Raw genomic sequence first — 14,573 nt, forward strand, 5'->3', positions numbered from 1 at the left:
ACAACAGTATCTTCTAAGCATCTCATGGTGATCCTAACTTCCTTCCAATTCTTGAATACTGTGCTGTCTGATAAAGGTCAGGAAGATTTTGTGGAGTTATGAGGATCGATCGTTATACAAATGCTGTTAACTGGGCTGGCTTCTCAGAGAGCTGTATTGTTGCCAGATCCATTTCCCAGTACAAATCAAGGAACTGTGAATGTTATGTACTCAATGAAATTGTCATAATCCCCAGTGTTGCCCTTTTTCCATTACCAAAAACAACAGTCGCATTCCAGTATTTATCTTTTGTTCCTTACTGCAGTGCATTCAGTTAATATATAACTGATGCAGTTTAAAAAAAAACACATTGTCATCTCTCTTTTTTCCTAATGCTTGCATATTTTGAAGCATTTTGCATAGAAGTAATCTGTTACACAAGTGTTCAGTTTGCTGATGATACGGATATTTCACATAGCAATGGCAGACTTAATTGTTTTCAAAACAATTAAACAGCTGTGATATCAACCACACCCCAAGTGCCATAAGTGTCTCAGCTGAAATTCCATAACAGCTTTTCATTTTACATTTGGAATTTTGAGAGGTTGATTTCAAAAGAGCATCTTCCTGCAAAGAACCTGCTTTTCTCCAGCAAGGATGTCACAGCCCTAATCTCTTTAACAAAACGCAACTTGCATGACTCCGCTCTGTTGACCTAAAATTCCACACTCATAGCATTGATATGTTATTTGTCATCCTTACTCTCATTCTTGCAAGACTCTGTCATTGGACACCAGATCAGGATAGCTGTGGTATTTTGTAATTCTCTGTGTATTTTAAGCCAAATTGAGCCTTTTGGTTTTTGCCAGTAGAATGTAGGCTAAAGACCTTCAGCACAAAAGTATTGAGGAAACATTCACTAGGCGAAACCGCCTTAAAGAGATTTGTGCTATGCCACTGCAGTCCCCAAAATGCTTGTCGCTCACAGAACCTATTCAGATTGTTCTGTAGTTACAGTGACCAGTATGATTCCCATAAGGCTTTCTGCACTGGAATTTCTCTGTAAAAAAAAAAAAGTAATTTCTCTTGAAGTTAGATGAAAATTTTTCTCCCACCATACAGGCTGTCTGGATCAGCTTTCCCATGGGAGAAGCCATGTCAGAAAATGTACCAGAGAAAATGTTTTTAAAATATGTGGTTTTAAAATTATGTGGTAAAGAGCATTATGTAACGTGGTATCTGTGTTACCATTGTAGATTCATGTGACTCTTGTCCACTTTAAGACATCCTGAAAACTGGAGAGGTCTGAGTTCGAGGAACCTTGTGGTTTGAGGCAATTCCTTCAGATCCCCAAGTTCTTCCTCCCAGCATTATGGGCTGAGCTGCAAGGAAATGTCCAAGCTAACTGTAGCAGAGAGGATGTGAAATTCAGTGAACCAAAAAAAGAACAAGAAAAATGATGATGAATATGTACTAAGAAGAGACAGTTCTGGAGCCTGGGATATGTATTTCCTGTTTCCATGAATGATTTCATCAGAAATACTTGAATGCAGAGGCAGTCTCTAGCCTAGTTGGATGATAAGCAAGGAGTGAGTCAGGGAACTTCAGGAAGAGAACGAATAGTATCAGGCTACGATTGTGCAGTGTTCTCTGGAGGTTTGGTTCTAGCACATCTTTCCTGTGCTCTTCTTTTTTCCGGTCACATCATTCAGAACTTTTTACATGTCCGTGGTTTTTGCATGTAGTGGTTTATTCTGATACTCAAATTCAGAAAGAGCTGCATTTGCCTGTGTAGAATATTATTGTCACTAGGTTTCAGAAGAGTTGGGCCCCACGTTCTGGCTCTGAGCAGTCAATAGGCAGACCAACCATCCTGTCTTTGTTCCTTTATTACCTATCTGGACTCGTTAAATAGCCTCACTGCTCATGAAGGTGCTGTGAAGTAATTTTGTTAATATTTTACATAACTGTCATCATATCTTACAGTGATTAGATGGTCACATGAGGAGAAAAGTACATATTTAATCAGAGCAAGGCTTCACTGTTACGCAGTTTATAAATGCAGGAGGGTAAAACCTGTCAGGGAAGATGGAAGAGAATTGTGTCTCATTGGTGAATTCTGGCCAGCCGAGGAACAGAATTTGAAAGAATGCTTTGTTATCCTCTATTTGAAGGTTGCCTCATAAAGCAAATCTAAATTGAATTAAGTATACACAGGCAGTGAAGTGTTGTAGAAGTAGAAAGCTCCGGATCAGCCAACATTTATGATGTGAAACGAATTACAGGTGCAATAAACTGCAGCACATTCAAGCAGCCAGAAGGTTAATGAGATAACCACTACAACATCATCTAAATATTAAAACAGTACGTCATGTTCAGTCAGCAAATGTTGACTTCTGTGAAAACAGACTTCTGGATTTACCCATTGTCTTACAAAGGTTTGATAAACTGCTTCTCTAGAGGAGGAAAACATTACGTGGAAAAATTTCTGTAGACGTTGCCATCTAAATACTTCAAAATGTTTGTATGGTCAGCATGCACTTCAAGCATGGGATTGTTTTTCCTTCTGTTCTCCCCAGTACATAAAGAGAGGGAGGGGAGCTCTGTGGTAAAGCTGCCTTTCTTTTTTCCTGAACATTTTTACTTCAGGAACCCCACAGCAGCACTGCAGTGCGCTTTTGCCAAGACATCCCTTCCAAATTTCATGTGTTGTTTAAAAAGCTGTAAAATGAGATGCTGAAAACATTACTTTAGAATTAATAAGTCTGTCTTAATTGACTCTGTAGTTGTTGACGTAAGCTTAGCTTACCAAACTTGGAAACCTGTTCCAGATCTCAATATGATTACTCTTTAAGATCATGAACAATTAAACCTTACTGCTTCATTGTTCTTTAGCCATTCATGCATTGGGATTTTGGCTTGAAGATAACTGTGTTTTGAGTGTATGTATGCATTAAATTTTAAGACAAGAAAAGCAAATTTCTCTCAGTTCTCAGTAGTTTCTCCTGCTTCAAAAAGAGAGCAACTTCAACTATTTATAAACTGTAATTAAGTTTCTTTACAACATGACTCATTCTCAACAAGCAAATCCTTGTTCTTTTGCTTTCTTATGAACTGTGTGGGAAAATTAGAGTTCAATCACTGAAGAATTTACTCAATGCTTAATTACCCCAAACAGCCCTCCAAGTTCTGCCTCATGTAGAGCTTTCATAAAGATGTGATTTTCCCTGCAATGTGGATCTCTAAAAGTTGACTTTTAAAAAATAGTCTGTAAATTTTTACAAAGAAGAAAGCAGTATTTTGCTGTAGTATTGACTTCTTTCTCAGTCTGCTTGTTCCTTTGATCTCTTCTCATGTTAATAATGCGATGCTTAGGAAAGCTAAAGTAAGAAATCATTATGATTAAATTACTTAGAGCATGAAACTGAATTAGAAAGCTTTACTTTCCTGAATGAGCTAATGGTTTAAATTTTCCAAAGGAAATGTTTCTATTTCTGTGAGAGAAGGGGTAAATGGGACTTCCTCTGACATAATTTTCACTTTAAAACTGAGTTTGGCAGCAAGATTTTTACCTTCATAACCAAATATTAATGCTTAACTGCACGACTTGTGTAAGCTTGCTAGCTGAAGTGACTCACTTACGTAGATGAAGTTATTTTTAGAGAGATAATTTGCAATGTTTAGAAGAGAGAAAAAGAGAGAGAGAGTCCTACTAAGAGCTCGATCCCTCATTATAGTTTACAGAGCTCGTGAACCCAGCATCTAAGCAAAAGATGACTAAGCAAAGGGTCTATTGGTACTTTCAGGAATTTACAGACATGAGTCATCTGCTTATTTTCTGCAGATATATCACCAGGGTACTTTGTGAGTCAGCTGTTATTTGGAAATAGTACTTGTGTTCAACATGAATACATTTTTGTAGTTCTTCAGTAACTGCCATGTCAAACCAAAGCATGTTTTTATAGTTTTTGTCACTTGGGTGTGGATTTACAAAAGTAGTGTGTTGTTTTTAACTGTGATGCGTTTTTCAGGATGAAATCTAAAGGCTGTGTGAGATGTAACTCTGATCACTCTCTCCTTTGCCGTGTTAAGTATCACATGGAGACAGGTCTTATTTTGTATTAGTGCCTAGGTTTGGAGCCAGATTGTATGCATGACCAAATTAAAAGAAACATTTACATTATCAGCATGTGCCACCTCATAAAAATGTCATTGCAGCTATGAGCAGAATTTCTCCTTTCATCTTCAGAGCACCTTACTAGTGTTGATTGTTAGTGGCCTTTGCTTATTTTTTACACGTACTATATTAACACTAAATCCAAGCATTTTGTACACTTGCAATGTCAGTGGTCTTGCATCCACCGTGCCGGAATTAAGCTCTTGCCTTTATTTCCTACTGCTGAAATAATAGCTGGTTACCTTGACATACGTATAGTACTTTACAACTCAAGGCTATTTCCTGTTTACTTCTCTCTTAGGTGTGGTTGCGTTCCAAAATCAGGAGCAGGGTTGTTTTTTTTTTTTACTTTGGTTGGACTCAGCTCACACCTTGTATTAAAGAACTACTTGGGGCAGAAAAAATGGGTGTTTGGCAATTTTAGGTGAATAGCAGTGGAAGCAGTCAAATCAAAGGCAGATCAAATTGTTCAAAACTCTGCTTGCAGTCCACTTGAATACTGCTATTAGCGTGATGTGGGATGTGAAGTTTTAATTCTAAATTGATTATATGATCATAGAATCATTAGGGTTGGAAAAGACCACTATGATCATCTAGTCCAACCATCAACCCACTGTCCAACTGTTGACCCATCACATCAATTCATGTAACTGTTTATAATGTGAATGATTCCTGGAAATTCCTATACAGCTTTCGATTAATAGAAGAAGAAATTCTTTTCTTCCATATTTTGGTGATACCTTTGTTGGATTTATACTCATTTATAAGAATGAAAAGCTTCTAATAAATGGAATTTTCTCTGTTATGGTAGCAATGTCTTGATTATGCATTTAAACAGTGTTTCTAGTGCCAGATGCTTTCTCTGAAGTGCAAACCTTCTATTTTAACTGTCAGGTACAAAAATGCTGCTGTTTGCACCCTTTAGATAGACAAAGGTTTTCTAAGGAAAGGTAACAAAGTCAGAAATTCTCAAGTAAAAAAAGTTAAATGGAAGGACTAAATTATCCTTTGTATGTGCTACTAAACATTGTTATTCTTTTCACACAGTGACAAAACACAAGCATATGGAGTGGTTTTCCTTTGAGGAGTTGGTGCTTGAGAAGGAAAAAGTGCACTAGAGTAACAGAGTTGAAACAGTGAGAGCTGAAGGAGTATATTTGTCATGTTAAAGCAGAGAGCTTTGCCTCCTATTCCTTTCTGTGGTGAAGTCCTTGAGATTCTGAGACACGCACTTCCCATCTGTGAGGGGAGGAGAGAGCTTGCTTACTGGTAGACAGCCTCAATATGCCAGTGTTTTTCAGGGATATTACTGAATAATCATGTTACAAAGAGGAATTTGACAGAGTAATCTTGGAGCCTAACCTTTATTACATCAGTGATCTGCCCTTAAATTAGCAGAACTCTGCCCGTGTCATTACTGTTTAAATATCTGCTGGAAGCTGCTGTGTGAGCTGAGTCACCGGGGCTTGGGGAGTTGTCACGTGCAGCTCAGGCACCGGGTCACAAACTGTGATCGTAAGTGATTTGTTTTATTTTGAGTCTGCAGCTGGAATATTACATCCAGTTTCGTGTACTTCGTTACTGTGAACTCATTTACTTGTAGAGCTTGGAGAGTAACTTAGGGGAAAGGGAGCTGTGGTTTGGCTGATGCGCATCCAAATATTCAGACGTGGTTAGAAAAAATGAAGGAACTAGCAGGATGATAGAGGGGAACTTAAAAGAAGGAAATCTTTCTTACGCTGATCTCAGACCATGAACAGTGATCTCAAAGGAAGTGCTAGAATCTCTGTTCCATGAAGCATTTTGAAAGTAGAAAATGATGAATTACCGAGTGCACTGGAGGGGAGATCCTGTGCTGCCTGTGTGTGAGTTCAGGCCTGTCATGTTCCTTTTTCTTTCTTAAAGTTCTGTTTGTAGTGATTCTGCTCTTTGTTTTGGTTCCTATTTTGGCTATTGCAGCCTTTTTAGTAACTTGGGGTTTTTTTCCTTCCCTTTAAGAACTACAAAGCGACAAATAGACCAAACATGGAAACCAAGTTTGTTTGAATGAATTAAAATCTTACTAATTTATTTCACACATTGCGGTGCCAAATAGGAAAAACATCAGAAAATTTACATGGAACTGCTGCACAATTGGAGTATTTTTTCAACTTGGTGATTTCCAGAATTGCAGTTTGGAGGATAACAGAGAGTGTAATCATAGCTACTTTCTAAATGAAGTCTACAACTTTAAAAATACACATTTACCTGTTAATTTTAGTGTTAGATTAGAATGCAAATGTACAGGAGTGTTGATAATTCCACATTTCTAAAGCCTTCTGAAATTAAATGTAGACCAAAAAATCTTAAGCATCAATGCAGCAATGAAAAAGCTAAGCTAAAAAATAGTTTCAGACCACGTTATTAAACTGTTGCAGACCATTTTATTGTTCTGCCAGAGGAAGAGGATCATGAGGCGGTGATAAGCAAAGGGAACTAAAAGGTTCTGATTTTTATTTTTAGTGAGATATTTTTGGTATTAATGACTTTGCAGTGTGTTTTTGGTTTTGTGGGGTTTTTTTTGTCTAACAGATGACTGAACATTGAGGTCTGTTTTAACTCATGACTGAATCTTTCTGCATCCTTTGTCAAATCATTTAACCACTTGAAGTCTCAGGCAGATAATTAACATAGAAATGCACTGGCTAACCAATTTTAAACTCTATTTTATGTGAAAATGCATCGGTAAAGCAGTATGAGGAACTCATAATTTGTAAGAATTACAGAAGTGTATGTTTGAAGCAGTAATCACTTTGTCCTTTTCTATCACCTGTCATCTACATTCCCTGTAAAAAAAACAACGAGACAGTAACACAATGTATATACTTTTATGACCCTCTTTTATTTTTTTAATTCCAGTTGACCTACCCCTGTACTTTCCTCGAGACCAGCCAACCCTAACCTTTCAGTCTGTCTACCACTTCACTAACAGTGGGCAGCTGTACTCCCAGGCCCAGAAGAACTACCCATACAGCCCACGCTGGGATGGCAACGAAATGGCCAAGAGAGCAAAGTAAGTCAGCTGGCTGTTTTGTTACATGGTCTTCTGGTGATGGAAATTTCACAGGTGTAACTGTATGTTTCCATCATTCTGCAAGCTAAAGCTGTTTTTGTTCTATAGTATAGTTTTTTGTTTTATAGTATAGTTTTGTTCCTAGTATTTCCTTATATGAGTCCAGACAGATACCTTATTAATCATGCTTATAACACGAGTGCCAGAGGACTGATCAAAACAAGATTCTTCTGCTAGGCACTATAGAGACACAGAGTAGTGACAATCTCTGCTCCAAAGAGCTTCCAATCCAAATAGACAAGATAGCCTGCAGCAGGAGTAATCTGCATGATAGCAGTCAGTCAAGGTAGTGCCTTGTGTTGGTGTATGGGGGGACCCTGGAGGGGGAGCATGTGAGATGGAAAGAGGGAGGAAGAAAAACCTGAAAGATGTGCTCTTATAAAAAGGCACAGAAGCAGATAGAGCAAACCAGTAATCCAGCATAGTAGACAGTCCTGCCGGAACTTGGGAAAGTTATCTGAAAGTCTGAAGACTTTTTTTTGGTTTCTTTGTTTTTACTTTTCTGCTTTCCATCTGTAGTTTTTTGACAGGCCATAATTTCAGCACGGGTAAATCCCACTTTGGTCCTAATATCCCTTGTAGTTTAAGGTGACAGGGCAGCGTCTCCAGAGTGATTGTGTTTTAAGGATAAGTTTGTGTGGGCAGCAGTGCTCCTTTTGCATGCTATGTGTTATTTCTGTCTTCTAAAGAAGCTGAAGAGATTTCACCTGGATGGAGCAATATCAGTGGTGGCCTTACTGCTGAATTTAGGGTTTACAAAACAAAAAAATAAAACAACGGCAACAAATTTAAGCAGGCTGATCATCAGTTGTCAGCACAGAAGTCCTCAAAGTGTATAAATAATAAGGCATATTGGAGTTAATGTTTTGACTGACAGTCAGAAGATTAAATTAAATTAGCAAAGATGCATCAGTAAGAGTCAAATGAAAATAGTTCAAGCTGAGTAAATCAGATGAATGGCATGGTCAGAGACTGATTGTAATTTGGAAATGATGGAAGCAAATAACAAATGACTGAAGCATTTGCAGGTTTTGTAATTTTAATTGTATGGAGAACATCAAGTGACATTCGATTTTGGATTTTGATGCATTGCAGTAGAAATTTTTGAGTTTGATAGTAATTGGTTTTAATGCCGTATTGTCAAGGAGAGCCATTTCTTGATCAAGTGTGATTTGTTTTTGTGGACTTATTGTTTCTTCCTTTTTTTTTTTTTTTGCCTAGCAGAACATTATGTGTATTTTGTTTTGAAGGAAAAGAAACAGTAACTGGAAGCATCAGTGTGGCTTGTTTTTATACTGCAGAAATGCTTGATTGTGTAGTCAAAAAAATGCACTTATTTTGCATCTGGAAGCTTACAAGTATCTATGTTCTGTCTGCTAAGTGCATTCATTTATGAGTGGGTGTGTACAAATGGACTTCTCTGCCCTGCACTTGAAATTTAGAAGCACTATAACGGTACTTTTAGAAGCACTAAATGTGTACACTTACTATCGCATGTACATTTTTTGAGGTTATTCGCTCTTACGTTTGAGCCTTTCCATTTAAGCTTTGTACTGGGTACATAATATGAGAAAGATGATGAGAAGCGGGGGAAGAAAGCATGCTGCACTGTCTGAAATAACCATCACTGAGCTGCAAAGAGACGGAGAAGCTGCTCTAGTTAAAAGCGCTTTGCTTGCAGGAACAGCTAGTGAATCCTGAGCAAGTACCAGAAATAAAACTACAGCAGGAAAACTATGATGTTATAATGCGTGTTAGCATATTTTAAGAAATATTTTTAACACAATTTAGTACTTATGTAAATATTGTCTAAAATATTTTCTGGGACTTCTTAGAATAGATAAGCGTGTTTCATCACAAACAAAGATTTTTTCATTCTACTTTATTTTTGTCATAGCTACGTTACAGACTGAGTATAAGGGAATATATGTAGGTGTATATGGGAATGTGTTCTAATTAAACATATAGTTCAAACACCAACTCAATTCATCCCCAGTAAAAAAAAAGGATATATGACGCAGCCTCTTAAGGCTCAGCTGAAGTAAATTTAGCCCTGGATAAATCAAGGAAAACTTTTTTGTTTTTAAGTGCTGTCTGTTCATTAGGTTTTCCTTAGTATGTAGTCTTTCCCTCTTAGCTGAATGGCTACTCAAGTGCTTGGCATCCTTTGAGACAAAATAACTGTTTATCTTTCTGGCCCTACTGTTCTAGGGACACAGGACCTTCCACTTGATGTTCCAGAGTCTGACCAAATTCTCCACCCTTATTCTCAGTCACTTGAGTGGTCATTTTACGCTATTTTCCTCACTGCAGCCTAAGATGCTGTTAAGTTTTTGCTTGCTCTTGCAGCTGTGTTCATTAGCTGTCCAGTCATGTTCTGAGGCGTGCAGACCACATTGCTTTGTAGGGTGTAGAAGCACCACCAATCTCACAGAGATTTCCACATCCTTGGTTGGCAAACCCTGCCTCTGATTTCAGCAGCTGCAGGCAGCCTGCTTATTCATGGGCAGAGCTGTCAGAAGCTCATGCCAAAGGGACATTGATTCTGTGCCCAGCCTTCTCCCAGTTGTTTTTTTCCAACAGGTGAGCCCATCCAATTCCTTTAACTCAGGGGCTAAACTTGAAAGTCTTGGTATCCTTGCTTATCTTCATGGCCTCCGAGCAGATATAGGCATCTCTTTTGAAGTTAGGACTTAACCCTTTGCTGTAGCCCTGAGACAATCAGTAGTAATTACAAGTAAGGACAAAATTATTACCCTAAAAAGTATACATACTGATGTAGACTGTATGCATTCTCAGACACATAGCACCTAAATCTAAAAGGCAAATTCTCAAGTCAGAAAATCAGTTTAGCAGAATCTTTTTTTATTCTCATAGAATCGTAGAAAAAGTGCTCATCTTCATTCAGACATAATTGGACCAATTTTTGCTTGTCTGATAAATTTCACGTGATTGAGTTTCTCTGGCTCTTAGGCAGTTTTTAGGCCTAAGAGGCACCTGGCTCCTTTGAGGCTCCTGGCTGAGATTTCTCACTAAGAGATAGTGTTTGATGATTGGAGCTTGCTATTGTCTATGCCAAGGGATTGCCCTCTGGCTTGATTTAATTCTAAGAAACGAATCACGTCCTGGTTAAATAATGTGATTGCAAATGCCTCCTGATTCCTCATTTCTCAACTGAACACTGAAATTTAACCTGTTTCTCCAGCTAGAAACAGCAAAACCAAAAATACTAAGATTCTCTGATAGGCTGCCAAGATACCATTTCCTCCCAGTTCCCATCTCAGGCTCTGCCACTTATAGGTCATTTGTTTATATGGCTGTGGCCTCCTGCGTAAGCAGCTTCTCCAAAAGATTTTGTCCTAAAATACAATGGCAAGCCTAAGAAAATACAGTAAATTATGGAAAGTTAGCAGCCTTGTTTGTGGTGTACGTGTGAAGTAAAACATCTCTGTGCGGTTTCCATGGGAAAGCTCTCTTGTTTTTTGCTTAAATAGGCATTCAAGTGCACATAAATGGAGCCTTTAAAAAGCATGCAGACTCGAAGCCTGGGATTTTATGAAGGAATACTGTAAATAAAGCCTGTTTGTTTATACAAATTAAGTTCAGTTCTTAAGATGCACTCTGGCCCAATTTCTGTCCGACCTAGTTCTGCTCTGTAGACCTAGGTTACAGTTCAGGGAGAGCAAGTTAGGACTCAGTTTATTCTTTTATCCTACATAAATCCACCTACACGTCATTAAAAATAGCAAGAGGTGGAAAACAATAATGTGGTATCACAATAAGCAGTCATTCTCAGGGTTCAGATTCTTTTTCTCAGCTTGGCTGACAAAATTGTTTTCTGAATGACATTATTGTCGCTGGCCATTCATTGGTGTTCTCAGCTTGTGGTGTTAAATCTGCGTATCACTCAATGCTCTGCAAGGGTAAAAGCTTGAAAGGGCTTAAGTACTCTCAGATGTATGTTGGCTGTTGCTCTGCCATAAGGTCAAGCGCAATTTAAGTCTATATGCAGATGCATCTTGCACAAGCTTTCCACGCATCGTCGGCACTGCTGCAGCTCCAGTTCATGCTCAGCACAGCCACACTATGATCACTGAGTGTCAAGCTGGGGCACTGGGCCATAGCATTTTCATCCTCATCAATAGCTTTTCCTTGAATACCATAACATGAGAAGATGTGTGTCATGTGAAGATGCTAGTAGCTATTTGGCTGAGACGTGTTTGCTTTAAGCATTAACGTTCCCTTGTATGGAGAGGAAGTATATCTTTTTAGTCTAATAAAAGAATTTTTGAATACAGGGGACAATTTAGGGGCCTAAGGGCCCATCCTCATGTAGTTGCTTAGACAAACTCAGTTGTAATATGTCAAAGGTTTGCTGTTGCATTCAGTATATTTTGAGTGCCCTAGTATTTTTTTTTAAGTGACATTCACTTGTTTTTTAACTCATCCATTTTTAATTGAAAATTCTTCCCCATTTTAGACGGAATATCAATGGACACATCTTGCATTCTGTTAAAGTAACAGGTTTATCTTTCCTTTGAAAGAATTGTTCTCTACCTACAGTGACTTGGATCTCACTGTATGAAGTTTACATGTAAACATGGCATCATTTTTGTAATCTCTGCTTGATAGCTATAATTAAGGTAGTAAATCATTTGTTATTATTCATTTTGTATTTCAGTATTTTCCTTGCTTATTTGTAAACATAATACATTTTATTTGCATGTATTACATGATTGCTTCGTGCACATTAGGGATCTTTAAAGAGTGGATTTCAAAAAATAAACTTGCTGGCATCCATGTATGCTCTGTGCAGAAAGCTTTTTGCTTGTCTTTGGCTCTGTTGCTCATTACCTTAAACTTAAAATAAATCTTAGGGGAAAAAAAAAAAAAAGAGGAGGAAAAGGAAGCACAGCACATGGGGGACCTATCCTTCACTGTGCTTTTGTTTGTGTTTTCATGTCTGAAACATGAGGATTCTCTTCAGATAAGAGCAATGAGGTGTAAACTAAAAGGTTGGTTGGAAGCTGAGCTGGGTCACTTGTTTAAATTTTTTTGTTTTCAATATTTGTTTTTTTGTTTTCTTGTATTAAAAATGTACAAAAGTGATTTCCTTGCCTGAAATCCAGCAGGGTGGACATTTTATTGCCTCAGGTGTACTCTTTTTCAGAATGCAATAGGGCCAATATGGTGTGACAGCCGTAGCAAGAAGAGATGTGTTGACCCAGCCATGTGAAGTTTACAGAGAAGTTAATTTGATTTTATAGACCATTAAATCAAAAGTCTTATTTTCTGTGGCAGTGTCAGCTGATCAGAATTATAAATGAAAAGCATGAAGGCAAATGGAGCAGATTGTATTATATTAAAATACTTAATGGTTGCACTATTCCTTGTAACACATTCTGAGTTGATTTACCAGCAAACTTTAATAGTGATGTGATTTTGGTTGCAAGATATAAAGGACAAATAATAATTAATAGAGCATTTAATTAGAATTTTTCCAGGATATTATTTTATTTTTCCATTTTTGTCTGCGTACTCTGCATTGTACAGCGCATGCACACGACAGTCACACTTATTGAGTCATATTTTTCATGTACTTTTCTTTAAATGTCTCCTTGGATAATTAAGTCTGAGTCTTAAGATACGGTATGTTAGTTTCTGACAGGTGCCTGCCAGGGATCTTCAGTGCTGTCATGCATTATGTGGATTTCAGCCAAGACAGAGAAGGGCCTGGGTGTTTGTTTCTGGTCACTTCTCATTAGAGCTTTCACTGTGGGAAAAGAAAAACAATGATTTGAAGATGAAGAGTATTGCTACTATAGGGAGTGCATAGAAACAAAATAGGTTAGACAACTAATTTTTCTGTTTTCATAGAAATGTTATGTGTATGCGGATATGAACTGTACGTACTTGTGCTTTGATACGTGTTGAGAATTGCACAGAATAGATTGGAGGAGTTTGCTTGGAAAAAAAAGTGGAAAACAACAGCAACTTGCTGGAAGACAAATTCTAGAATTTAATGTACGTGGTTTGTAGATAACCAGGTTTGAGTGCTGCTCTAGAAATACTGTGTGTGATAAACTAACTGATTTATCTTTTTTAGAGAGCTTCTTTATGTATTTATCAAAGCTGCTAAATCTGTGTTAGATCCAGGAATTATGTTTAGAACCTGATACCAAAAATGCCCTCCTTTAGAGAAAAGGATAGAAAGAAATACATCATTCTGAAAGGAGAGGCTTAATAGCCCAGATAAGTACTGTTACTTCATCAATTGCAAAGTAAATAGCTACTTAAAATAATAGCTGAGCCTTATTCTCTTTTGAGTAGTATTTGTAGTTGCTCTGCTATTACTAAACACAAAGAACGTTCATACTAAGTTGAACTCAATGTACAGTTAACCTAGGTCCATGTTTCTGTCAATAGCCAGTAGAAGATGCTTGTGGAAGTGCATGGAAAAATGTGTAGTGATATTTTCCTCATATATTCTAGCATATTTAAGGATTTCTCCATCCAGAGTTGGTATATCTCTTTTTCATAACCTCGCTTCATTTTTCTTCTGTTTGTCTGTAAGTTTTTTGAACCCAAGTAAATTGTTAACATCACAAATTTCACAGAATTGCAGGGGCTGGAAGGGAAGAGGTCAAGAGGTCATGGAATCCAAGCCCCTGGTGAAACAGATACCCTATGATAGATCACATAGGCAGGCATGCAGACAGATCTTGAACTTCTCCATAAAAGGAGACTCCGCAGCCTCTCTGGGCAACCTGTTCCAGTGCTCTGTCACCCTTACCATAAAGAAGTTCTTCCACAGAACTTCCTAAGTCCAAGCTTTAGGCCATTGCTCCTCCTATTGCTATGCACCACTGAGAAGAGCCTGGTTTCACCCGTTTGCCTCCCACCTCCCTTGAGATATTCATAAACATTTATCAGATCCCCTCTCAGTCTTCTTTTCCCCAGGCCGAATAGACCCAGGTTACTCAGCCATTCCTTGTATGGGAGATGCTCCAGGCTCTTCATCATCTTGGAACAATTCAGTGGCAAGGGATTGCACAGATCAGCAAGATTTTCTGTGAAGAAACAGTTCCATCAACTTCTTGCATTCCTACCTCCTGGTAGGTCTGGTTGTTACTCCCTAACGCTTGTATCTAAAAAGGGAGCAAAAAAATTAATCCCTGTTGATCTCTCCAATAAATCATGATCTCATGAGCCTTTTCACACCTCAGATGTCACAGATTCTCCTACTCTGCTCACTCTTTCCTTCTACAGAAAGAAAACTGCCTACATTTCTGATTACCTTCATAA

The 14,573-nt window shown here is 38.0% G+C and overlaps 1 protein-coding gene across 1 annotated transcript in view; it reads left to right on the plus strand.

Moving 5' to 3' along the window:
• Nucleotides 1-14,573, plus strand: part of BABAM2 (BRISC and BRCA1 A complex member 2) — a 157,736-nt gene that overhangs the window by 128,965 nt on the left and 14,198 nt on the right. The window contains exon 11 of the mRNA XM_052702229.1: nt 7,055-7,208. Coding sequence (XP_052558189.1) covers nt 7,055-7,208 — 154 coding nt within the window. The remainder of the gene's footprint in view (nt 1-7,054; nt 7,209-14,573) is intronic.

Source organism: Tympanuchus pallidicinctus, unplaced genomic scaffold (assembly GCF_026119805.1).
Source record: "Tympanuchus pallidicinctus isolate F22 unplaced genomic scaffold, pur_lepc_1.0 scaffold1, whole genome shotgun sequence".
Classification (NCBI taxonomy): domain Eukaryota; kingdom Metazoa; phylum Chordata; class Aves; order Galliformes; family Phasianidae; genus Tympanuchus; species Tympanuchus pallidicinctus.